Source organism: Copadichromis virginalis, linkage group LG5 (assembly GCF_057382275.1).
Source record: "Copadichromis virginalis isolate Kocher_CV1m ecotype Utaka linkage group LG5, C_Virginalis_male_GT1.1, whole genome shotgun sequence".
In the NCBI taxonomy this organism is placed as follows: Eukaryota; Metazoa; Chordata; class Actinopteri; order Cichliformes; family Cichlidae; genus Copadichromis; species Copadichromis virginalis.
In genome coordinates, this window is record NC_140622.1 from 2,417,949 (window position 1) to 2,445,930 (window position 27,982).

Sequence of the window (27,982 nt, forward strand, 5' to 3'; positions counted from 1 at the left end):
CTTATTAGGTTCCAAAAGGAGGTGGGATGAGGTTTAGTCCAGTATGTGATCACTTTAGTTTCATTGACCTGTGACAGGTCATGTGTCAACAGTTCAGTTTAGTCCAAAGGTTCGCAAGTCCTACCGCAATGCAGCGGTGGTCGGGTGGCTCGCCATCCCGCGCTGATCAGGGCTGATCACGGGGAAAAAAAACCTGACCGTTGAGTCGATTGAGAGAGGGTGTAAAGGTGAATGAATCGGCCGGGTTATTGCACGCTGTCAACTGGTATGTAGTCTGTAATTTGTCAATATCTGACAAGAACGCCAACCACAGGCACAACAGCAGCCAGGGGAGCAGGGAACATGCAGCTGATTGACCCGGAACTTATACAGGGTTCATTCCTGCCACAATAAAGGGATTGGCGGAAGTGGGGTCAGACGTTACCGTGGTTACACTGGTGACCAGTGTTGGGCAATTAATTTTATAGTTTGTGACAAAGTGGGTGAGAAGACCATTTGTCTATATTCTTAGTTAACATTCTTGCTTTGATTTAACCATATTTCACATGTAATCTGCAACAGGCAAACATCTACTATCCCGGGTTTGTTTATGTTCTGCACTTTTACAGATTATATAATATAACATCTTGGTTTAAATCAATCCCTACAAGTTTGTTAAGTTAACATGTTCTTTATTTCAACTGTTAATTTGTATTGTTTAGAACTTACCTTATCTACCTGTCTTCCAGAAACAAAAGGAGGAAATGTAGTTTTACTTCCTGCTTTATAGCTTCTGGGTTCATCTGAGGTCACAGGAAGAGACCAAGTGCAGGAGGGGAAGAACTCTTATGATTTAATAAAGTTGATTTTAGAGGGTTCATAAAGAAATAGATTTATTGTTGTAATATGTATTGATTACACCACAGAGTTTATGTTGCCAGTAAAGAGGAGTAGTAGAGGATGAATATAATCATGTTCATCTTACCTACTGAATGGAATAGTCCAGAGGATAAATTGTTTGGTTAAGTGGACGATTTAAGCAGAAGAACTCAGGTGTTTCACGAGAAAGGTTCAGGTCAGTGTAGCTGTGTGCAGTTTGACTTTAATTTCCGTTGATTTAAGTTCAGTTATGTTTATTTGAACTGAGTTAATTATAGACTTGAGTTTCTTTTTTATTTCTTTGTAAATATTGTTTGGGTCACAAAATGGTGAATAAATCACTTGCTACACTGGACAGCATCAGTCTCCTGCATTCCTCCGCTTAAGTCAAGTCCTACCACATAGTTACTTATTCAAAAAAGTAACCGAGTTTTGCAAACAACAAAGTTTTTTGCAGCTGTTTTGTTGTAAAGGCTCACCTTCTAGCACATTCACTTCACCAGATGCACCTTGTTTCTTTTCCTCACCTTTGATTGGGTGTGGTGCTTGGCCTTAATTAAATCCTCTGTTTGCGGTTTACAAGCCATTCCCCAAACACATCAGCAACATGAGCAGTTCCCAGTGATTGATCCAGCAACATGTCAATCACCCTCTCAGCCCCCCCCAGGTTAGCCGTCACTCTGGTGAAGTTCTGGCTGCTAGCCCTCCTTTCCCTAATTCAACAATATTAGATGCTGCAGTTCCTTCAAGTGGTTTGCCTAGACCAGTTTTTCCGACACCAGATGAGACTCCTTTTAATTTCCTGGCCACGCCACTGCAAGGTCCCCACCAGATTTCATGTGTTCAACCTGCTGTTCCTCTAGATGAAGACCCCGCTCAACCTCTCGTTTGCATTCCAGAACCAAGGCAGCACCCTCCTGTAAAGCAGCAACCAGCTACATCTGATGGTTTGCATGCACAAAAACCTTCGGTACCCATTACTGCTAGTTCTAGTCACCCTGTTAGCACTAGAACACATGTGTATAAACTTGAGGGTCCTTCTTTCCCAGACCTTACCAGAGAAGATGAAATCCAGTATAGGCTGTTACGAATGGCCCTTACTAACCTGCTTGACCCTCATGAGACAGAGCATTTCAAATATCATGTCCTTCTTGATCATCTGAAAGTAGACCAAGCTAAACGGTTAGCTATTTCCTTTTCCTATGCTCCTGACCCATACACTCAAGCCATCAAAGCCCTTGATGAGCGTTATGGGCAACCAAGACAGCTAGCATTGAAAGAGCTAAAGAATATACTGGAGCTTCCTCCTATCAGAGCAGGTGATGGTCGGACTCTGGATAACTTTGCTCTTCATGTGCAAGCTTTAGTTGGTTTGCTTAGCACTATGGGTGATCAAGGACGGACAGAACTAAATTGTGGCTCCCATGTCGATCGCCTACTTGAAAAGTTGCCCGCAGAGCATTCCAGTCGCTTCAAACGGCACATTTACAGGGAACAAGGAGATATGACGTATGACTTACCTTTGTTCTCATCCTGGTTGCAAATTGAATGCAAGTGTCAACCAAGAAAGGACAGTCGTGTTTCATCCTTTAACCAGCCACGACCTGCCCATAAGTACACCTCTCCACTCACAACAATATTACATGGGACAAATGCATCCGATCCTGTACAGCAGGGGTGCTCACACTTTTTCCGCATGTGAGCTACTTATAAAATGACCAAGTCAACATGATCTACCCACTACAAAAATCCAAAACATATACTTATTTATAAATATATTGAGGATTCTTTATCTACAATGTATATACATGCATAACCGCAATATCCAATATTTCACAACACAATTAACAATGTAAATTTTTTGTCATTACCTGAGTTTACTCTGATGACTTGCACTGAATTGAATCAGCCAGGGATGCATAGTCCGGACAGTAGCTGCTGACGGCCAGCCTCAAACACACTTCCAAATGTTCATCAGTCATGGTGGAACGGTACTTACACTTAATGATGTTCATGTGGGAAAATGATGACTCACATAAATAAGTGGAGCCGAATAATGCAGTCAAAGAGGCAGCACATTTCCTCATGTTGGGGTACTTTACTTCTGTGAGTAAGTTCCAGAACTGTCCATGATCTCTGGACTTCAGCTCAATGTCGGCTTGTAGTGTCAAAATCTCATCTTCCACTCCAGAAGAGTTCAGGTGAAATAGTTTTGCAATTTTTGATGCGAGTGAATCGACATCAGCATCTTCCCGAAAAGGATAGCACATGAAGGTAGCGACTGGCTCGAGCAAAGAAAAGTCTTGAAAGCGTTTGTCAAACTCTGACAGACAATTGTCAATCTGCTCTGTGTAGCGTGCACTGTCAAGTTGCAAACAGGCCATCCCCTGCATCTCCAGCTCTGACGCCAGGTTTTGAAAGTTTATCAAATCATGGCGCTGCAGCTTTAAAGAGAGATGTTGCATCTTTCGTTTGAAAGCATTAACTGAGCTGATCATGTTGATCACTGTTTTGTCTTTTCCTTGCAGCTGTAGATTAAGGTCATTCAACATGTTTGTCAGATCGGTTAAAAATGCCAAGTCTAACAGCCACTGACCGTCATTAAGTTGCATGTATTTTGCTTGTCCAGCTACACGGAAAAACTCCTTAATCTCCGGACAGAGCTCTCGAAATCTTTGCAGGAATTTCCCTCGACTAAGCCACCTCACGTCAGTGTGTAGCAACAACTCAGAGTGGTCGCAGTCAGCCTTCTCCAGATGTGCACGAAATAACCGTCTTTGAAGAGATCTGGCGCGAATAGAACAGGCGATCTTCGTTGCAACATTCATGATCTCCTTCATGTTGAGCATTTTAGCGCATAACGCTTGTTGGTGGATTATGCAATGGTAATTTAGGAAGTCCGGGAAAGCATCGTCCTGCCTGCACTTGGCAATAAATCCATTCAAGCGGCCAACCATTGCGGGTGCTCCATCTGTGGTAATAGACACCAATTTGTACACTGGGAGCTGGGTTTTCTCGATAAAGTTTTTGAACGACTGATATATGTCCTCTCCTCGCGTCTGTTCTTTCATGGGCAGGACTGTTAATAGCTCTTCTTTTGCAGTGATATCAGTAAACACCATACGAATGAAAATGCACACCTGGGCTGTGTCACTCACGTCCGTAGATTCGTCCAACTGCAGTGAGAAACACTGGCAATCTCCGATGTCCTTCCAAAGTTGCTGGGTTAAATCCTCCGCCATGGCTTCACAGCGCTGTGTAACTGTACTTCTTGACAGCTGGAGAGCTTTGATCGAAGATGTTATTTCTGCCTTATTTTTAAAGTCTCGGAACAATGAGTCAGCTGCTTCAACGAATGCCTCTTTTACCATCTCTCCATCTTGAAAAGACTTCTTGTTTTTAACGATGATGTGACTCACCCGGAACGATGCTTCGGTGGCGGCTTTCGCTTTTGAAGTTTGTTGTGTGAAAAATGACTGCTGTCCGGACAACTGGGATTTTAGTTCCTTCACCTTTTTCTTTCTTAGCTCGCTTTTCGGCGGGAATGTAGTGTCGTATTTTCCGTGAACAGTTCGAAAATGCCGCTCCACATTTCCCTTCTTTGGCATTGCAATGGCAGCCTGGCAGATGAGGCAAACGCACTTCGAAAATGACATCGTGAAAAAAAAGTCTTCCTCCCATTCCGTATGAAAGTGATACGTTTTTGTCTTCTTACTTGGTTCAGCTCCCTCACTCATTTTTAACCCTTTCTTAGGTTTAGAAAAAACCGAGAGCTAAAAATTGGAGTTAACTCGCTGACTAGCTTGTCAGTTTTACTACACTTCGCGCCGCTGTTTGCACATGCGCAGCGACCTAAGCGTCAGAAAAAAATCCGATGTCATCTGACTGGCTTCCCTGTATCAATCAAGTGACGGGATGGATGATAGGCTGGCATCTATTTTTTTTAATGCCATGCGATCTACCAATACTACCTTTGCGATCGACTGGTCGATCGCGATCGACGTATTGAGCACCCCTGCTGTACAGGCAGCACAACCCATCATAATGACTAAGGCAAGATGTGCATATTGCTGCTCACCTGAACATCACATTAGTAAGTGTCCCGAGTTCATTCAGAAGACAAAGGATGAGAAAATAAACTGGATAAAAGCAAACAAACGGTGTTGGCGTTGTGCTAGGACTCATCAGGCCGCAAAGTGTGATCTGAGGAAAGCATGTGCCACCTGTATGGGACTACATCTCCAGATCCTATGTGATGTAAATAAGAGATCTAAAACTGAAACTAATCCTGTAGTGAGGACACTACACTTTGATAGACCTAATGATTGTCCCAGTGTCCTTTTAAAGGTTGTGAAAGTGCTCCTGCGAAATGGCAAAAGAACTCTTGAAACATATGCAGTACTTGATGATGGCTCCCAGCGTACCATTCTTCTAACATCAGCTGCACAGCATCTCAATCTAACTGGGGAAGCAGAGAGATTATCACTTAGAACGGTCCGTCAAGAAGTTGAAACTATTCAAGGTTCTTCCGTAAGTTTCAAAATCTCACCCATCGCACATCCAGAGAAAACATACACAATTAATAATGCCTTCGCTACAAGTCACTTAGCACTTTCAAACCACACCTACCCCGTATCCTCTCTTCAACGGAGATACAAGCATCTTCAAGGTATCCCATTAACCTTTACTAACAAAGCAGCTCCACTACTGCTCATAGGCTCTGATCATACCCACCTTATTACGCCTATTGCACCAGTTAGACATGGACCATTTGGATCTCCTGCAGCAGTCAAAACCCGCTTAGGGTGGACACTCCAAGGTCCAATCACAGACTTCCAACCCCAGAGCAGTTCCACGCATGCCCAATGTTTATTCACATCTTCCAGGTCAGGTTCAGGAGAACCGCTCCAGCACATCCTTGTGTCCGCTGATGGCTCCGAATTCATTCAGCCACTTCATACTCTACCATCAGCAGTACCTATGTCGTCACCGGCAGTGCCACTATCACCAGTTCCACCGCCTGTGGCTGCCATTCCGCCAGTGGTCAGGGCGCTGCCTGCTCCTGCATCACCTGGTCCTGCCTCTGCCAAGCCCCGTACATTGCCCCCAGCACCTGCAAAACTGCCCAACGGTCTGCAGGTCTGGGCCTGCCGCTGCATCCCAGGTGGTTGGCATTTGGACCTGCTTTGCCGCCACCGCTGGCTACATGGTTGGCCCCCTGAACTGTCTAGCCTGCATTGTCGACCTCTAGGTCGACCCCCTGGACCTATAGTAGACCTGTAGCATGTCTGATTCTTCTGCCCCCGCTTTGTGAAAGGAGCATCTCTGATCCTTTGAACATATTTCTCAGTAGAAATATGGGGGCGGCTGTTGTAAAGGCTCACCTTCTAGCACATTCACTTCACCAGATGCACCTTGTTTCTTTTCCTCACCTTTGATTGGGTGTGGTGCTTGGCCTTAATTGCACTCACCTGTCACACATTATATGTCACACAGTATATAAGGACTGCACTCACCTACCCCTCACTCTTTCTTCACTCCCACATGGGGCAGCAGCTGAGGTGAGTTTCTCTTTGAGTCTCCTGAGTTCATGTATCATTTTGAGTTACTTAAATCATACTTTATGTCCTTTTTAGAGAGAGCAGTCCATGTGTGTCTTTCTTTCCTTCCTTCTTTGCCTTATTGATTTGAGTTGAGAATAAAAGGAGAACCCTGAGAATAATTCTGAATTAGATGGCTGCTTTTTCTTATTCTAACCGGATGAGCCCATGATGCTGATTGCTTCAGCCCTGAACCTTCCTTCCTTCAAAACATGTTTACCTAAAAATGCAGCCAAGGCATTTTAAACTATTTCAAACTATTTACAGAACAATCAGCTGTTCTGCATCAAATTATTTGTGCCGCTCCAAAAAATAATTTCTGTCCACTATGAGATGAAGGAGAACAACAGCCTGATACCTGCAGGCCTGACAGCAGCAGACGTATCACTGCTGTAACACCTGTAACACTCAGCAGGCGCCTCATTGTTCTGACACACAACAAAACTGTTGACTACACTACACACTAACTACACACTAACTACACACTAACTACACACTAACTACACAAGATTTGTGCAAAACGTCACAAATCTCTCACATCTCAAAACACCGCCGTCACTCTTTTTTTTTTTTTTTTTTTTTTCCTGCCTGTCCCGTTTGGCTCTTTTGCATCAGAATTGTTGTCTAAAGGCAAAGAAAGATGCCCAACGGATTTACTTTACCAAATTGACCATCCCAGCCTTGCCATAATGGTCCATTTGATTCACCTTTTATTGTTTATTTTATTTTCATTTACTGAATACGGGACAGACTTGACTGGGGGAAAGAAGGGGAGAAAGAAAGAGGGAAAGAGAAACAGCTGAGAAGAGGGACGGGGGAGAAGGGCAAAAAACAACAACCAACAGAATGAGCAGAAAAAAAAGAAATAAAAAATACATATATCGATCACCTGGATCACCTGCTGAGAAAGAAAAAAGAAAACAAGCAGAAGAGAACAAGAGTAATAGAATAAACAACATCACAATGATATATGGGAATATGACAGTAAATACTAAATATTAAACATTATTGTGCAGCACATAAGATCAACAGAACACAGTGTGCTTTGAGGTAGGAGCCAAAAAGGGTGTAGTTTGTGGGTGTGATCACCCGTGTGTACACCTGTGAGCATGGACGCGCTTGTTTTTAAAAGGTTCCTTCATGTAATGATCTGCTAGAGGGTGTGGGGGGGCACAGCCCCGTCCTCCAGGGCATGAAGCAGGTGTGGAGGAGATCAAAACTCCAGACATCCAGAGGCCCCCAGAACACAAGAGACCAAGGAAGACCAACAGAGGGGCAGCTGCGCCACTGTCCCAGAAAGAGCTGAGGAGAGTCCCAGATGAGGGCTCACTCAGCAGCCGCGGAGCAGAAGCCAAGGGGGGGTTGCAGTGACGCGCCCGTGAGCTCTGGCGGCAGCCAGCTGTGCCTGAGTGACCGAGCCCCAGGCCGAGAGGCCGAGGGCACCCCACCTCCGAAGTGGCCCGAGCGAGCCCCAGGCTCCAGGCCCCGATAAGCGGCCGCCAAGGAGTGAGCCGGCGTGTACCTGGACGCCCACCCCCGGACACAAAGAACCACCAACGCACCGATGTCTGAGGGAGTCCGCCACTGGCAGGGGAAGTGGTGGTAGGGGCAGATAGGCCTCCAAACCTTGGAGGGCCTGAGATGTCCCCAGAGAGGTGGCGCCTGATACCCAACCTGACATATAGACACAGAAATACAGGCACACACAGACACAAACATCCATTCCCACCCTCATGCTCACGTGGAGACAGACATAAAGAGACGCTGTACACATGATCACACTCCCCAAGCGTACTCTACAAACCGGGTCTAGGTACCCTTGCCCCTGGAGGGGGAACTGCACCCAGACCCAGGTGGTGTTACCCTTTTCCCTGCGGTGGGGGGAGGCAGACCGCCCCGACTCCGCAGCAGCAGGGAGGCCCCACACTCCAGACCGCAGTCGGACGGCCAACTCCTCCTCCTAGCCCCCCCGCTCCAGCAGGTCGCAGAGAATGGGGGTGAGAGAAGACTCCAAACCTCCCTCCACCCGCTCATTGTAGTGTTGATGCATGTGTGTTCTAAGGTGCATTTAAAACCCAGGAGGGCATGGAGCTACCTGCCAGAGAGCAGCAGGTAAGCGCATAGTCCCCCCTGATAGCCCTCAATGTCTACGTGTATTTAACCTTGAGAGGTGGGCAACGACGCCAGGGGTGGGGTGTACACCCTGATGGTACTTTGGATTCCGTGTATCGTGCCCACCCCCAAGATCCTATATGTATGTGTAATGAGAGTGTGAGTAATGTGAATGTCTAAGTTGTGGGATAAAATTGAGGCAGAGGCAGCCAGCCGCCGTCACTCCTAAAACGTCCCCCCTCCCTAAACAACTAAATGTCATGTTTTGATTGGTCAACATGGTACATTTTTTGACCAATAGGAAAGGGCGGGGTTTTTTGGTTTTGTTTTTGCTCACAGGCGGAGAGTGATTTCCAGCGTTTTTCTTATAAAACGCAGTTTTTACCGTTTCTTCCCGCAGTAAATATAAACAACGACAGTATTCAGGAAGAAAACCAAACATTGCAGATATTTTTATCATAACTCTGGTCACAATTTAAAAACTGGTATAAAGTCCACACTTTTTCCATCAATTCTTCCGTCTGTCCTGCTCAGATCTCCAGTGGTTGTAGTCGTTGTCATTAACGTGGCTTCACTCCACATCAGCCGCTTTGCTCGCTAAAACACCGGTGTGGGCGCATAAGGACGCTGTCATAGCCTGTCAGCGATGTTGATTAGCTGCGTATATACGAATGTGAATCGCGTGATTGGCTGGACTGTGGGATAAGGTGGCATCGTTCTAATCCCATACTGGAGCAGCCAGTCACTGACTGACACTGCCAAACAGAATTATTAATGTATTTACTGTAATTTCAATTCAGGTTAGATTTTTTTTTGTGCACAACGCAGATTTTTTTCTGCGCAGAGACGTGCCAGCAGTGCACAATTGGCCACTGGGAAAAACGGGATTTTGAAATAAAGACTGACTTTGAAAAAAGGTCATTTTGGAATAAAAACGGCTGGAAATAAATAAAATGCCTCAGGAATAATCTCTATTATTGTGAAAAATAATGACCATGAAATAATATTTCACAATAATAAGTAAATTTGTATAGCAGAATGTAATATATTTCACAATAATGAGCATTTTTTTGTGTTCCATGATTTCACAATATCATTCTCACATTACATATATGTGTCTTATTTATTCACATAGTTATTTATTTCATCTTGACCTATTTATTTATTTAATTTTGAACACTTTGGAGTTCCATACTGCGGGGGTTACAGCTGTACAGCTGTGTACCAGGCCTGCGCTTTGTCGGTGCTAATAACAGCTCGATTGCTTGGGAGGCGAGTGGGTCTATCCCACGCTTTGCCCTGAGACTGGGCTGGGCAGACATTTCCGAAATTATCGAAGCACTTTTGCAAAGAGGCTGTATCTTGACAAACCGACCAGATATCTAAGATTAAACCGCTACATTCTCAGCTAAAAAATATTAAAGCGGTATTTGGTAACACACAAACAGGGTTTTTCAAAGTTCAGTTCTGTTCGTTTCCACATGCCGGTTGTTGGTGTGCAGAAACGCCTTTTAAAAACAACGGCCACCAGGCCAAAGCAATGGTTTTGACTCGATCAGTGTTAACCCCGCCCCCTGGGTTTGATGGGTGAGGCTGACAGATAAAATAAATTCATGGTGAGACCTGAAGGAATCAAGTGTGCCAAAATGAATGAATTAAATACACCATTAAATAATTATTTAAATGTGTCAATAATTAATTAATTAAATGTGTCAAAAATATTTATTTATTTAATTAATTATTTCCCGTTTTAATTAATTATTTTCAATTTCAATTAATTATTGACACATTTAAATAATTATTTAATGGTGTATTTAATTCATTCATTACGGCGGTCCTAGCGTTCTATAATTTCAAGGCTTTGTTAATTTTGTTTGAATAACCACGGTCGCTGCACTCATTCCAAGACAAACCTGAGGCGGAGGTGCAATCCTTTAATTGTGAACACACACCGAAGCTGTGGAGATGGAACATCTCTAATTATCTGTGCGTGTGCTCAGAGTGCGCGCTTCCTCCCCGGCGCTAGGATCCAGAGGACTGACCGCTCTCTCTCTCTCTCTGGCCGTTTGAAGCGTGTAGCAGAGTAGGGCTCGCTTGTTACTTGGTGGATGGGTGGAGGGATGAAAGCTACCCTCCCCGCTGCTCCAGCGCCGACTGTTCTCTGTCCCTGTGCCTAAACAGCGCTACCTCCACCGCCGCAGCCACACAAGCCAGAGAACGCTTTGAGGAGCTGCGTGCACACGCGCGCTTTCCCGGAGACACCAGCGTCCGCGCGAGTGGTATGATAAGAAGGGAATAGTGTGGACCTCTGTGGGTCCGTCCGCCTGCATCTTGCCTGCTGCGCGGTCACTGAGTGGACGGTGAGGACGGAGAGTCAACAGTTGTTCGTGGGTGCTGTATGCATGTGGACGCGCACATCCCTGCCATGTGGACACTACTGCGGTCGTGCTGTTGCTGGATTTTACCTCTCGTGTTTGCAGCCTTCGTGCTCCGTGGGGCCCACAGTCATCCCGGTAAGTTTCATCCGCACACGTCCAACACGGGCTTTCTGTTCCACACACGACCACAATTATTCACTGAATAATTGTCTGTCTCTGGTCCGTGACCTGTTTGTGTCCCTTCACGCACACTCCTAGCACAGCGTTACAACCCCGCGCTCCGTCTGCTGGAGGAACTCGGTTCACCTGTCCACACCAGCAGAGTGGGCTCGGTTTGGCTTGGATGTGATGATGTGATGGCTTGTTACCTGCCGGCTCACCCTGGAGCGAGACAGTGGGGCTGTGACGCGTTCACACAGCCCCACTGCAGTGAGGCTCTAATCTGTGTGGGGGAGGCAGACCTGATGTCTGTGTTTGGGCTGACACTAGACCCACAGCACCTGATTGTAACACTGCACGCCTGCTTTACAGTGAACGGTGGAAAATGTCCTGCTCTGTCTTTTTATTAGGCCTCTCCAGCTGTTCTATGAGGCAATTTTACCCTCACCTCCAACACCGGACCTAAACCCTTCACTTGTTAGGAAGCAATACTTGTACCACAGATTGTTCTTTGTCTTCTCAAAGGTAGAAGAGGACAAGTGTGTGATCACATTCAGAAATAAAGCCCACAAATCGAATTTGACCTTGACCACGCTGCACTCTTTCAACTGTGGAAGATGCTGCAAATAGACATTCAACACTTTCCGGGCTGTCAGCCCAACAGAAGCTATAGATGTGTAATTACCACCCACTCAGCCACAAAAGGCTCACACGTATTCCACTCGTATGCAGTAATATCTAACAAAGCAACGAGCCTTTGTTGTTTGCAGGCGTTCAGCACCAGAAGGTGTACCTACGTTTGAAAGATGTTGGATAATGGTATATGCCGATACGTACCTGTATCATGGGATGTCAACAAAGGCATTTCCTGTGGCACGCTTGGATGCTGTAGTGTCAAGGAAGGGCCCACAGTGTGCAGGTAACATGACAAAGAAGAAGCCAGCGGCCACATTCAAAGTGCAGCATTTATGCTGTGTTGAGTCACATCCCCGTAATGCTATGGGTGAACACACATTTTTCACATAACCTGCCATGAGAAGAAAACCACTGACCCCATTGGGCCCTTTACCTTACAGTAAACTCTGTTTGGCTCCCAGACCCCCACCCTGAGGAGCCAGGTTGATGTAGAAGTCCTGTGGCCGTCTGTGGATATGACACGTTTTCAGAGCTGCTAGTTAAAAAAGAATAGACTGAAATAGCCTTTTATTATCATTGTACGTGTACAGTGAAATTGTGGGTGCTCATGCACATTATTAGACAGCAGCAAATGACAAGCAGGAGAAATATAGTAGAAATAGTAGAAAAGCACACAATTGAGAACAAAATAGTTGCAAAGTGCTCAGACGTAGTGCAAAGAAAAGAGTCCATGTGTGAGTTGCCCGAGTGATGAGGTTTACTGAGACTATGGCTCAGATTGGTAAGGTGTGTGGGAGTGTCAGTGGTAGACAGTATTAGCCTACTTTCAAGCTCAACTACATTAGCTCTGATGTGTCAGATATCACAAAACACACTCACGGGAGAGTTTCTGGGACTGCTGTACTGAGCAGTAGCGTGCCTTTGCTCGAACAAACCGTACCAGTGCTAGTGACACTTTGGGAGCGACTGACGGATTTTCAGACGTAGAAAGTTAAAGTTTATCTCAGACGCTCATGTCAATCACAATCTGATCACAGATCCGGAGAAAAGCAGAGTGCAGGGAGAGTGAGAGGGACCCACTGACCCACTGGTGGAGAACGTATACTTGGACTCCTTGAAAACACAAAGATTCAGTTTCTGCTCAGAGGAAATACTGAAGCTAAAAAAAGAAAGTCTCAGGGTGTGTGACATCTGGCCAGGAAACGTATTTATCCGACAAAAGTCAAAATTAGCTGCGTGATGCTTTGTCTTCTCAAACATAATAACTCGTCCTGCAATCACAAACCGTCTCCTTTTTGTGGATCTAAGGATGGAGCGTGTGAAAATGTGCACAGTGCTAATATGTTTCTGTCTGTTCTCTGTCTCTGCTTGACCGGCTCTCGACTCAGACCCATGCAGCTGTCATGATAGTGAGCCCAAGGTGGCGGCTCGCTGTCGAATGGCTGACAGACGCAGTAGAAACAGAGACGAGCTGCTGTCCTGCTGGGTATCGGCATTGACAGCCTCTGGCTTGCTTACTTTCCCATTCGCTGTACGGAGAAACATGCAAACGTGGATCACGCCAGTGTCTGTGAAATCAGCCGAAACCCCACAGAGCAGCAAATGATCTAAACATGAGAAACACAGCGAGCTTCTCCTCAGAGTTCTGTGCAAATACATCCAGGAGTTCAAATAGGAAAGTGCAAACAAATTCAAAATTCTTCAACATCCTGGTTGTAATACAGTCCTGTCACAGACAGATCACTCTGTCACGCCTTATGGGCGTGGCTGTGGCTCAGGAACGAGAGCTTTGAAGGTTGCTGGTTCGATCCCTGGCTGCTTCACACTGGATGGGCGTGATACTCGCTGCAAGTATCACGCCCATCCAGTGTGAATGTGTGAGAATGTTGGATAGAAAGAACTTGTCCCGTGTCCGTTCACTAGTTCTTACAATGCTCGTCCAGTGTGTAGCGGCACCGTCAGAAGCACGCGTACTTTGTGCTGTTATGTCTGCAAAACTGACCTGAGTGCTGTCAGTGCCCCCTCGCCCTCATAGTGGGCTGTTTGTAGCCACAAACATGTGCTCGCTGTGCTTCTCTGTTGGTTGGGGTGTTGAGAGCAGTGGCTGTCACTGCAGGGTGTCTGCTTGCTGACACGGGGCACCACGTTTGCTTTCCCATCTGTGGTGTGCACTGTCACACCCCGTCACGGTGCCACCCGTCAGCCCCGGGTTAACCAAACACACAGAGGTCACTGTCATCTGTAAAGCTAGCACACCTTTCCCACAAGCACCACCCCCTGCTCCTCCATCTATCTCCATCTCGTTCCTCTTTAACTCTCCGTTCATCTGTCACAGTGGATATGCTCACACAGGGGCCAGGCTCATAACTGTAGGCAGGCCTGCGTGTCACAAGCCTCGTAGTCACAGTAATGCAGGAAGACGGCTGACATTTAGGATGGGGCTGGATATGCTCCGTGGCCTTGGGTTTCTAACATTATCATCATCATCATCTTGGTGCTCACTGAGCTGTTATCTGTCCTCTGCTGTGGCCGGAGTGGGGAACGCACACCGGCTCACAGGTCACTTTATCATCAGCACGGCACCCCTGCTCTCCTTAATAGACTGATTAAAAGATACTGCTCTGTGTGTGTGTGTGTGTGTGTGTGCGCGCGCAGGGGTGGTGTCAGGCAGTTGGTAGATGTGGTTTTGTCATGAGGAGGTAGCAACAGGAGAGGCATCGGGAGCCAGATTAATGAGGACAGAAGAAGAAGCATCCTCTTTAAATCACTATTGATTTTTAGCAGGAAAGTGTGCTGCTCGCTGCACACAGGGGGACTACAGATAAATAGTTCTGATAATGATAACAATAGCAATAATGATATTAAGCGCAGAGGCACTAATGATATCTGTAGAATGCGGTGAGGGAGGCCAAGTGTGCAGCATCATTTATTCTGCTGTGAGCCTGCTCGGCTGAGCGTGCCACTGCAGAGTCCACTTGTTCAGGCTGTTCTTCTGATTGCTACGTGAGTAAGGAGTGTAGACTGGAAGGACAGAGCAGTCCTGCTGGCTCCAAAAGGATCTCCATTCTTTTCCTCCTGTACAGTTTTAGCTCTACGTCAGGTTATTTGGAGGGGCTGTGCTGCCCAGTATATTTTCCAGAGGAAGCTCCATCCAGCCCGTAGCAGCTATTTCCACCTGCAGTGTAGCCCTCCATCTCTGCTGCTTTCGTTCTGCTTTGCTAGGTCTCGTTTGCTGGCGGCAGGAGCCATATGTTCTCCTTGCCCATGCTGTTATCACCATAATGTTTCTGAAGCAGATATTTTTCAGACTTTATCGTTAGTGTGACTTTTTTTCTCAGATAAATCACACGATAAATTTTTTCTGGAACAATTTGCAAAAAACATCTGATGTAGAAAATATGAGACAGTTAAAACACAGATGCAAATAAATGTTAAATTCATTTTTGAAATTTCATCACAAAGTTCACTCGTGAAAAATGGCCTGATCCAAGTCAGCTTTGTGACGCGATGATGGATGAAACATTAACCAAGGTAACCGGTAGTGTTATGAGCCACTGTGACATCACAACGTGCTCAGCTTGTACCAGCGTTGAGCGTGCACCGTACATGCTACAGTACAGCTGTCATCACACAGACAAAACTCAGCTTTTGTCCCTGTTTGGAATCTAGTCTCATTTATTATTGAAATGCTGATTAAAAAGCAGCATGGCCGTACACCTGCACTTTCAAAAATCAGTCAAAAATTGAGAACCAGCCCTTAGTGTGGCAGAAAGCAGCACATTCCTCCTCTACCCTTCTTTGCCACTGTGGTACCATTGCCTCTACCTCTGTCATACTATATCATTGCATACTGTCCAAAGTTCGACGTTATACCCCGCATGCTGATACCATACCAATGTCATGCCATGGGCACATCATGCATTACTGTGAGATCAGGGTGCAAAGAAACTAAAAAGATTTCCCTCTAACACAAGAATGAAACATCATCATTATTTCAGCTCTGCGCTCCTGAAAACTGAAAAAGCTGCCAAAGAACAGCCAGTTTGTTTGACTGAGAGAAGTTAGAGTGAATTTCCATCCAATACAGTGGTCCCGCCTTTATCGCGGGAGTTACCTTCTAAAAATAACCCGCAATAGGTGAAATCCGCAAAGTAGCCAACTTTATTTTTTACAATTATTATAAATGTTTTAAGGCTGTAAAACCCCTCACTACACACTTTTCTCAGACAGGCATGAACATTTTCACACTTTTCTCTCTTGTGTAAACACTCTCAAAGTTCAAACCGTCATAAATAAGTTCAGTATTATAGAACGAAACCAAACCCTGTTTTCAAGTCCAGAACATGGGAATAGAGCAGCTGCGAGAGAATTCAACATTAATGAATCAATGGTACAGAAGTAGATGATGCAAGAAGAATGAGTTGTGTAACGTTTGACTTACAGTGGTTTGCAAAAGTATTCGGCCCCCTTGAACTTTCCCACATTTTGTCACATTACAGCCACAAACATGAATCAATGTTATTGGAATTCCAGGTGAAAGACCAACACAAAGTGGTGCACACGTGAGAAGTGGAACGAAAATCAGACATGATTCCAAACATTTTTTACAAATAAATAACTGCAAAGTGGGGTGTGCATAATTATTCAGCCCCCTGAGTCAATACTTTGTAGAACCAGCTTTTGCTGCAGTTCCAGCTGCCAGTCTTTTAGGGTCTGTCTCTACCAGCTTTGCACATCTACAGACTGAAATCTTTGCCCATTCTTCTTTGCAAAACATCTCCAGCTCAGTCAGATTAGATGGGCAGCGTTTGTGAACAGCAGTTTTCAGATCTTGCCACAGATTCTGGATTGGATTTAGATCTGGACTTTGACTGGGCCGTTCTAACACATGGATATGTTTGGTTGTAAACCATCCCATTGTTGCCCTGGCTTTATGTTCAGGGTCGTTGATGCTGGAAGGTGAACCTCCGCCCCAGTCTCAAGTCTTTTGCAGACTCCAAGAGGTTTTCTTCCAAGACTGCCCTGTATTTGGCTCCATCCATCTTCCCATCAACTCTGACCAGCTTCCCTGTCCCTGCTGAAGAGAAGCACCCCCAGAGCATGATGCTGCCACCACCATATCTGACAGTGGGGATGGTTCAGAGTGATGTGCAGTGTTAGTTTTCCACACATAGCTTTTTGCATTTTGGTCTCATCTGACCAGAGCAGCTTCTTCCACATGTTTGCTGTGTCCCCACATGGCTTGTGGCAAACTGCAAACGGGAGTTCTTATGGTTTTCTGTTAACAATGGCTTTCTTCTTGCCACTCTTCCATAAAGGCCAACTTTGTGCAGTGCACGACTAATAGCTGTCCTATGGACAGATTCCCCCACCTGAGCTGTAGATCTCTGCAGCTCGTCCAGAGTCACCATGGGCCTCTTGGCTGCATTTCTGATCAGCGCTGTCCTTGTTCGGCCTGTGAGTTTAGGTGGACGGCCTTGTCTTGGTAGGTTTACAGTTGTGCCATACTCCTTCCATTTCTGAATGATGGCTTGAACAGTGCTCCGTGGGATGTTCAAGGCTTGGGAAATCTTTTTGTAGCCTAAACCTGCTTTAAATTTCTCAATAACTTTATCCCTGACCTGTCTGGTGTGTTCTTTGGACTTCATGGTGTTGTTGCTCCCAATATTCTCTCAGACAACCTCTGTCACAGGGCAGTTGTGACGGCCTCAGAGGCCTCTTTTTTATTTTTGGTGATATCGCCCTGCTCTAGCGTCAACATAATATTACCGCATTGTGTGTATAAGGACCCCAAAATGGCACCTGTTAAGAGACATGCGTATGAAGCCCATTTTAAACTCAAGGTTATCAGTCACACAGTAGAACATGGGAATAGAGCAGCTGTGAGAGAATTCAGCATTAATGAATCAATGGTACAGAAGTGGAGGAAGCAAGAAGAATGAGCTGAGTTAAGTTTGACTTATCCCACTGTTTTGTTTTGCTTAATGCGCCTTATAATCCGGTGCACAAAATGGTCTGAAAAATATGTATTTGACCTGTTTATGTGGCACACTGCAGTTTCATGTTGCAAAACACCTCTTTTTAACTTTTGTGGATATTATACATGGTTATGCTCAGGATATTTCAGCCCATTTCTACTGAAAATGTTAAATTGTCAGCAAGGAATTTGCATTTGCACTGTTAAATTTTTACATAGCATTAATACACATAAAAAACAGCTGCTTGTTTAAGTAAAAAATGAATTGATGGGGGATTTTTGCACTAATAAATTTGTGGAGTTGTAACGTATTTTGTCTCGCGTCAATTATATCGTCAGTTATATCGTTATCGCAAATTTTCAAATATATATCGTGATAAACATTTTTGGCCATATTGCCTTGCCCTATGTGTGTACACGTGTACAAACGCAGTGTTTCATTGATTCCTGCATGCAGAATCCTTTACATTTATATTAGCAGACCACAAAACCATGAATAATGGGGAAAAATGTAACGTATAGAAATGAGATTTTATTCGCTAGGACCTGATTGGCTGAAGAACGCTGTTCACCTCTGGTTTTAAAATCAGTGTGTGGAACAAATAGGAGACTCTGATCAGACAATTGGAGATGCTGTGGGTATAAGGTCTCAGTAGCTCAGCTGTATATGCAGGGGTGATGTAGAGTTTTATGTTATTAATAAAATGTTCAAAATTCATTTTTAGTCAAAAATAGAGATGCACGATTCCACTTTTTTATGTCCGATACTGATATGAATCTGATACAGTCTTTTATAATCAATAAAACTGTTTTTTTTAAATATCTTGCTGCATTTTGTATAAGTTCATACTCAAATTTAAAAAAACAAAACACTAAAGCTATTCTGTTACACTTGTATGCAAAAATACACTGCACCAAAATATTTCATGGTTCAGCAACACTGCTCTTTTTATTTAAACTTTTAGCAGAACTTTAAGTCTAAGTGTTTAAAGTAATATTCAAAAAGTAATTTAAAATGCAATTTTATGCAGATCTTTGGTTCTGACCCAGTATGAACCTTCCAGATCCCTCAGGTCATCTGGATCCGGTCTTTTATCAGTTCCCAGAGTCAGAACCAGACACGGAGAAGCTGCATTCAGCTTTTATGCTCCTTATATCTGGAACAAACTCCCAGAAAGCCTCAGATCAGCTGAAACACTCAGTTTATTTAAATCCAGGTTGAAGACTCACCTGTTCTCAGCTACATTTGAATAAAGCACCAAATCCACACTTTAAGCTTAAATTTCAAAACTAACATTTTAACTACTGATTTTATCTGTTTTGTTTGTTTGTTAATTAGTTAGTTAGTTTATTTGCTTGTTTTAATCAATTTTAAATCATGCTTTTTATTTGTTTTTGTTTCTAATGTCTCTGTAAAGCACTTTGAATCACCTTGTTGTTGAATTGTGCTATACAAATAAACTTGCCTTGCCTTCTGAAAAAAGAAGTGCAATATCAGCACAAAATAATGTTTATATTAAACAACTTAAAAAAACCAAACAAGTTGTATAATGGACCCTTTCATACTTAAAGATGAACATAAATAGACTTCCAGAGTGGAAAGCAGTGCAAATAAATGCAAACACGGCTTCACAACACTCATGTTTTTCTTTTTCTTTTTTTTGAACCACAGAACTGTTTAGCCTGGAGCACAGTTGTTTTTTTCAAAGTGAAACTCGAGTCTTTTCATTGCACGGTCAGGCTTAGCAATGACAACGCACAGACATCTGAGCTCCATATATCGGTTCTTAAGCTTAACGTGGGAATGCTTTACCAACATTCAGAGATGAACTTACACACTTGCTCTACTTCTCTGGGATAGCCTACTCCAGTGGTTCCCAAACTTCTTTTGCTGCCCCCCCCCCCCCCCCCCTTTGTTTTACAAGAAAAATGTTCGGGCCCATCACCACCTAACCCCCCGCCCGCACAAACACATACTCCAACCACACATGCCCATATTTTGTTTTCAAACTCCATTGCGGTTTATTTCACACCTCAAACATTTAGTAAACAATTGAGCAAATACAAGTAAGCTGCAATAAATTACAGGTAGCAAGAAAATAAACTACTAACTCTTTTACGCTACGGTCACACCTACACGGGTACTTTTGAAAATGCAGCTGTGTCTATGGATTTGGACCTTTTGACCTCGGTGATTTTTTAAAACTCAGTTTTTGCGTTCATGTGTGGACGAGGAATAGAGAGTTTGTCACGCAACGTCAAAGGTATGTGCCTTTTTTCACGTCATGCCAGATCATTGACAGATAGAGACAAAATACTGTTAATCTGACTATCTGCAGGTTTTATATACACACGCAGTTACTGTCCCTGTCTTTACAGATGTGGAGACTGAAAATATGCTGTTGTTTGCACATATTTAATATTCAGCTCTGTACAGGAGCTGAAGCAGGGTGCCGTCTGTTGCTTTTACAGTATAATACTTGTAATAAAAGTACAGTAACAGTAATTGTGACTGAGCAGCCTGGAGCGTTTCTCTTGATTTCTTTTTTTTTTTTTTTTTTCTTTTTCAACATTATGTTTATTAAAGTTTTACATATATACATATATAAAGTACATACACAAACAAATTTACACAATAAACGAAACACAAGGTACATTCAATGAAAGCACTTGAGTCCATGAGACCTCTGACAGATTTTAAAGAATAATTTTCAGATTGCAGCATATGGTTGTGGTCCTGTACAGGGAATAGCTAGGCTGTCCCTGTCTCACACAGTAAACCAGATAGATCTTTATTCCCAATATACTGGATGTAGCGCCCCCAAATTTTCTGGAAAATTTCTTGTTTATCTTTTAGAGTATATGTAATTTTATCTAATGGTAAACATAAAGACAATTCTTTGAACCAATGTGAAATACTTGGTTTGCCAAGACTCCTCCACGTTAGAGCTATCACTCTCTTTGCTTGTAGTATTCCCATGTTTATGAAGATTTTTTCAAAATGATCTATGTTACACCCTACAGGATATAATCCCAGTAGGAAAAGTTTGGGATCCATCACAAGTTTAATTGACAAAATCTCTTTTATCATTGCTCCAACCTCTTCCCAAAACTCCTTTATTTTTGGACATGACCATAAACAGTGGAGCAATGTGCCCTTATCTTCTTCATATCTATTACAGATATCAGGAATCTGCATATTAAATTTGTTAAGTTTTTCTGGTGTTATGTACACTCTCATCAACCAATTAAATTGTAGCAATTTTAGACGTGTGTTCCCTGTCTGTGTTTGGGCTAGCTTACATGCTCTACTCCATTGTTCCACTGTCAAGTCCTCCTGTAAGTCATACCTCCAAGCTTCAAGCTTAGCAGCAGATGAATCAGGAGAGGATGTCATCATCAAGTTATATAATTCAGATATCATCCCTCTACCACTGGGGTTTTTGGTTAGGATTTTCTCTAATGTGGACAGCGGGGGAATATGTGTAAAATCATTATGATAAGACCTGATAAAACTCCTAAACTGTAGGTATTTGAAAAAGTGCTTTCGGGGAATATTAAATTTAGAGATTAGTTGTTCAAAACTTAAAAGTCTTCCATCACCCCCGAAAGCATCCTTCACCAGTCCCAGCCCCGAGTCTGCCCACATTTTAAAACCACCATCCGCCCTACCTGGGGCAAAATAATTGTTGCCCCAAATCGGGCTAAAAACAGAGAGGGGAGATTTTACGTTTAAATATCTTTGAGTGACATGTAAGATATAAATCATGTTTTTAACTATAGGATTAAGCGTAATGTCTTTGAGTTTATTATATTTATCAGAGTATACATATGTAGGAAGTGGAAGCCTAAGAGAGAGAGACTCAATAGTTCTCCATGCGGGGGGCTTTTCTGCAGCATAATAGAACATTATAGTTCTTAACTGGGCTGCCCAGTAATACCAAACCATGTTAGGACATTGCAGCCCTCCTGCATCAAAGGGCAAGTACAAAAGTGATAAGCGAAGTCTGGGACGTTTGTTATTCCATAAAAACTGATTAAACAGTTTTCTTATTTTAAGGAAAAAGTCTGAGGGAGGTGGCAAGGGGATATTCTGAAACAGATACAGAAGCTTAGGGAGCACGTTCATCTTTAGTATATTTATTCTACCAATCAGTGAAATTTGGAGACTCGACCATCTCTCCACTGATTTGGATATGTCAGTCATAATTGGACTATAATTATGGTTCACCACCTCTTCCAATTTCGGGACAATCTGAATACCTAGATAAGTAAACTGATTCACATTTCTAAAATGGCAGGTGTATTTAGGTGGATTCATCCTTTCTTCTGAGTTCAAACGCATTATAGAAGATTTTGATTTATTGATTTTATAACCAGAAATATGTCCAAATTTTCCAATTAGGTCTAAAATGGCTGGAATAGATTTTCCCAGATTTTTAAGAAAGAGGATCACATCGTCAGCATAAAGAGCTATTCGATGGTCGAGCCCTCCGATCTCTATACCCATGATCACACAGTGTTCTCTTACAGCAATAGCAAGTGGTTCAATTGCAATTATAAATAAAAGGGGGGATAGGGGGCAACCTTGTCTACAACCTCTTCCAATCTCAACTGGTTTTGAGATAACATTATTGGTAATTATTTCTGCATATGGGTTATTATATAGAAGCCTGACCCAGTTACAGAATCCCACTCCCAAACCAAAGCGACCAAGAACCTCAAGCAAATAGGGCCATTCCACCCTATCGAAAGCCTTCTCGGCATCTAGTGCCAAGAAAGCTGTATCTGAAGACCCCCCTTGCTCGTGTAAAATATTTAACACTCGTCGAACATTGTGGAATCCCTGACGCCCAACCATGAACCCATTTTGATCTTTCTTGATGATGTCTGGCAAAAGGCCCTCCAGTCTCTTTGCTAGAATTTTACAGAGTATCTTTAAATCTGAGTTTAAGAGGCTAATTGGCCGCAGGTTTTCACATTTATCATTCGATTTTCCAGGTTTGGGAAGAAGTGTAATTAAGGCCCCTCTCAGAGTGGGTGGGAGTATCCCCTTTTGAGCAGATTCAGAAAACATTTCCAAAAGGGGTGCCTTTAATTTGGATACAAACTTTTTATAGATATCAATTGGCAGACCGTCTGGCCCTGCAGCCTTTCCAGAATTCATACTCATTATTGCCTCTGAGATTTCGTCCAGAGTCAATTTAGCCCCCAGTCTCAAGGATTCCTCTTCTTCTATTCTGGGGATATTCATATTGTAAAGAAAAGAGAAAAAATTGGGGTCACCTGGGTTTAAGTCAGAACTGTATAACCTTTCATAATAGGCCTTGAAAGAGTCACTTATTGCAGCAGGGTCAGAGATCGTTTCCCCTTTATCATTTTTAAGTGCAGTGATTGATCTTTCCAATTGGAATTGTTTTATACGCCAAGCCAGAATTTTACCTGATTTCTCCCCTTGATCAAAAACGGACTGCTTAAGTTTTAATAAGTTAGCTGTAGCTTTTGAAGCTGAGATTTCATTATATTGGGTTCTTAATAACAGCAAACTTTGGTGCAGCTTGGGACAGGGGTTCTTAAAGTACATATCCTCAGTAGCTTTAATTTTTGATTCCAATAATTTCAGCTTTTGTCTGGCCTTCTTAGATTTTGAGCTTGTGAAGCGAATTATTTGGCCTCTAATGAAGGCTTTGAATGCTTCCCATCTAATACACGAAGATGTTTCAGAAGTATTGAGCTCAAAGTAATCAGTAATTTGTTTGTCAAGGTACGCCAGTAGGTCTTTGTCCTTTATCCATTTTTGCTGAAATTTCCATTTTGGGGGATCTCGTACTAGCCCTGGATCCAAATAGACCAGACTGGCTGGGGCATGGTCTGAGATAAGGACACTGCCATAATCACAACCGTTCACTTGATAGGACAGACTTGCTGAGATCAAAAAGTAGTCTATTCGTGAGTATGATTTATGTGTGCTAGAATAACATGAATATGTCGATACACCAGGATTCCTGTCTCTCCATATATCCATAATATTTAATTCCTTAGCAAACTGAAGAATGGTTTCCCTACTCTGGCTATGAGATTTGTCTAAATGTGATGATTTATCTATACTTGGGTTCAGAGTGCAATTGAAGTCTCCCGCTAAAATATATTGACCACTGAGTGCTGACAGCGTGCAGAACAGGTTATTAAAAAAAGATGGTTCATCCTTATTTGGGGCATAAATATTAACTAAAATCAGAGGTTCTGTATAGAGAGTACCCTGAACAATCAAATACCTTCCCATCCTATCTGCAATCACCTTACAAACATTAAAGGGGACGGACTTGTGTATTAGAGTCAAAACCCCTCTCGCTTGGGAGTTAAATGGTGCTGAAAATACCTCTCCCTGCCATCTCCGCTTAATCTTTAAGTCCTCTTTTCCAGTAAGATGAGTCTCTTGGAGAAAAATTATTTTGGAATGCATATCTTTTAACCTTCTCATCACTTGTTTAACTTTTTTAAGTTTTTGCAGCCCTCTACAGTTCCACGATGTCATCTTAATTTCTAAAACATTGGACATAGCTGCAATTTTCAGATGATCTTCTCATGCTAGTATATAGAAGTGTACCTTTAGACAACCAAAACAATGCAGACAACACAGATGCTTCTAACTGCATCAACCATTGAACACAACCCCTCTGACCTAAGGGCCAGTTTCCCCTTCTCCTTACTACACACTCCGGTAATGCTAATGACCAGTCCACAGTTATTGAGGAATGATCCAACATTATTGATATTGACTTATCCTGAACTTAAACACTCCCTCCATTGTTAGCTTTTACATACAAATAATAATTGCTTTGCCAGGAATTTATTGCTATCCCAAATATACTCATGTAAATAAATTAAATGTTAGGGGTCTACTGTGCTTTAACTCTATTTAAATGTAACTATAACTCAGAGAGTCCTCCTGGAAAACAAAAAGTAATCGATCCCCCCCCCCCCCAAAAAAAGAAAAAAAAAAAAAAGAAAAAAGAAAAAAAAAGGGGGGGGGGGTATACTCACAATGCAGGTAATCACCAGCGTCTTTAACCCCCGTACAAATTAACGGAGGCATGTACAGATGTTCAGTGTGAATATATTTCAATGATCAGTTCACAGTAGCCCCAGGAATTAGCTGCCAAGCAAAACGTTCAATTATTTTACCAACTTTATCCGTATCGCTATTCATCCCGCTCTGCTTGGATCCGCGTAACGAAAATCTCTGCGTCCTCCGGTTTGCCAAAAGTCAGTGTTTTATCCTTGTAGGTCACTAGGAGCCTGGCGGGGAGAAGCATCCCGTGTCTTATCCCCATGCCGCGGAGCTGTCGTCTCATGAGTCGAACTCTTTCTGCATCTTATGTATGCCGGCTGCCATGTCCGGGTAGAAACACACCGGTTTGTCCTCGTAGAGTATTTGCTTTTTGATTTTGGTCGCTTTCAGCACCATTGCCTTATCCCTATCGCTCAGGAATTTCATGATCAGTGTTCTTGGGGGGCCGTTTGGGTCGTTTCTCGGGCCGATTCGATGCGCCCTTTCCAGGAATGGCTTTGATTTCCGCAGAGAGATGTCCAGCGTCTCCGGGATCCAGGTTTCCAGAAATGCGCAAGCATCCGTTCCCTCCACCTTCTCCGGTAAATTCACCAGTCTCAGGTTAGCCCTCCTGGCCCTTGTTTCCAAGTCCATTACTTTGTCCTCCATATCTCTGGTTTTCTTTTCGAGACTCTGGACTTTTCTCTGAAGGCTATCGACCGTGTCCTCAGTGTCGGAAATGCGTGTCTCGACATTTACAATACGCTCCTTACACTCTCCGACCTCGTTTCTCACTCCCTCAATTGCAGCCATTATTCCGTCAAACCTGTTGGAGAAGTCGGTTTTCAAGTCTTTGATAGCTTCAAGAATCGGAGCGTGACTTGGTCCTTCCTCTTCAGCGCTAATTGACTCTTCCGACATGGCGCTAGCTTTAGCTTTTCCACTTTGTTTAGTTGGTCCGAAATCAATTTTAGGTTGTGAGGGTTTACCACGACCCCTGCCCGATTTACCTGGTGCAGACGACATAAAAGAGTCCTAAGCGCGGATACCGTTAGAGTTTAACTTCAAAAGTTGATATTACGTTAGGTGTCTTGGCAAAGATTCACGGAGGAGGGAAGTGTGCGTCTAGCTAACGCGCCGCCATTTTAGGAGTGTTTCTCTTGATTTCTTTAGTAAATGCATTCACCTGCACAGCTAAACGAACCCTGACAGCCAAGTGCTCATCTTAGCTAGCTAGGTCTCAGGACCGAGCTAAGGACGGTAGTTACGGATTAGCTTACAAACACGTTTAACTTACCGAAAAAGTGCAGCGGGGCCTCGGGTCCTTCTGTCGGGTAGTCCAGTTTACTGAAGAACACCTCAGGCTGTCAGGTTAAAACACTTGGTCGTGTTTTCGTAGCGTAAACGCTGGTCCTCCTCTCAGAGCCTACGCTCTATCTGCTATTCCCGAACAGAGATACGCAAGTTTCTCCGTGACTGCAGCTGCCAGTCAAAGCTGTAATGATGACGTTTCACCCCAATTTAACATCACCGCGGTAGGAATTAGAGTCAAACGTATGGGAGAGGAGACCCCTTGAACATCAATCAGCGCGATGAGAACTATTGAAAACAAAAGAAAGAATCTTTGGAAAAAATTATCTGAGGAGAATAAATTTATTTTAGTCTGACCCCAGTCCCATCCACTAACGTGGAGGAGGCGGGGTTTATGACCTATACTGCAGCCAGACACCAGGGGGCGATAGAGAAGTTTTGGCTTCATTTTTGGGGAGCTGTCGTGTCGTCCATGTTTTCTACAGTCATTGGTCCAAACGTTGTTTTTTTTTTCATACCGATGAAATGCCAGTTTGGCAGCGCGTAGCGAGGCTCCAAACGCTTACTGCTCCGACCTGGGTTACGCCATGTCGCAAGTTTTGTGAGGTGCTTTTGTGAAATTTAATGGATCGGATTGCATTTTTTATTTCTCCCTGATATCCAATCCAGTCATTTAGGTCAGGATACCGATACTGTATGTCGGATCAGTCAATCTCTAGTCAAAAATAAGCTCAAAGTTCTCAGCAGACGATTTGATATTGTTGGTGCCAATGACCTCATTGACCTCATTAGTAAAACTCTCTGGACCAAGCACTAGAACTTCAACAGTGCGTGAGGTACTAAGCCGGTTCTGTAATCTGTCAGTGACAATGGTACACTGATCTTTATCTAAGCATAGAAGAATTGCCAGTAATGCTGTGTTGCTGCTGTGATTCTGTTGAAGAGCACACTGAAATTGATCAAACGTTACTCTCCCCCAGACTACAGCTTTCATTAAGATTTAGGAGATAAATGGACGTTTGGAAATAGGCCTGTAATTGTGTAAGAGAGCGGGATCTGCAAAGGGGTCTTTGAGCAGAGCAATGATGGTGGCGGTTTGAAAGTAAACTGGCATGGCCTGATAATGCAGAGGAGCCACAGGGAGGTGACAGGTAGAACCTCATTAGGGAATTTTGTCCAGTGGGTAGCTGTGTTACTAAAAAAGACAACAAGATGAATTAATCAATCAAAACATGTAGCTTCGTTTTCACTGACGTTATGAAAGCACTCCAGCTATTAGCCAGTCTCACACTTCTTTCTTTATTGTGTCCCATCCTGTTTGGCAAATGCAGCGACACCCTGGAAGGCTGCGGTTGCATACAGGCCCAAAATAATATAAAGGGAAAAAAACAAACAAGAGAGTGAAGACAACAACATGGAGACAGCACAAGATGCACAACGAGATGCTGCACCAGTGCAAACCTGTGCTCTGGCAACAGCAGCTCACGCTGACGGTCTGTCGGCTGGCGTGGAGGACAAGCCTGACCGCTGACGACTCCAGAAAAGGGAAGAAGACGACAGCACCTGAAAAGTCACAGAGAGTTCAGCCCTCATAGTCAAAGTTGTCGTGTTAGATGCAGCACAATGTGATTTGACTCTGACATTTTGGATGGCTGCCAGGTGATGTTTCCTTTGGCCACTGGCCCTTGTTCCTCCTCCACTGCCACTGTGCTGCACGTCACCACTTTCAAGTACTGTGTTCTTTTGACAGGCTCGATGGGTGCCCGCTCGCTCCGGAGCGGTGACAGCGCTCTGATGCAGCAGTGAAAGGTGCACATGGGTGTTTCTGCGTTTCCCAGAACACTTTCTCATTGTTAGTGGTAAAGTGCACTTCACTCCACTTCCATCAGTCATCCCTGCT

General features: G+C 43.7%; 1 protein-coding gene across 3 annotated transcripts in view; it reads left to right on the forward strand.

The window, feature by feature from the left end:
• Positions 1–10,598: 10,598 nt before the first annotated feature.
• Positions 10,599–27,982, forward strand: part of LOC146708743 (receptor-type tyrosine-protein phosphatase gamma-like) — a 372,141-nt gene continuing 354,757 nt past the window's right edge. For all 3 annotated transcript variants that reach the window (XM_085455573.1, XM_085455574.1, XM_085455575.1), the window contains exon 1: positions 10,599–11,083. In XM_085455573.1, coding sequence (XP_085311699.1) covers positions 10,969–11,083 — 115 coding nt within the window. In that variant the 5' untranslated portion in view covers positions 10,599–10,968. The remainder of the gene's footprint in view (positions 11,084–27,982) is intronic.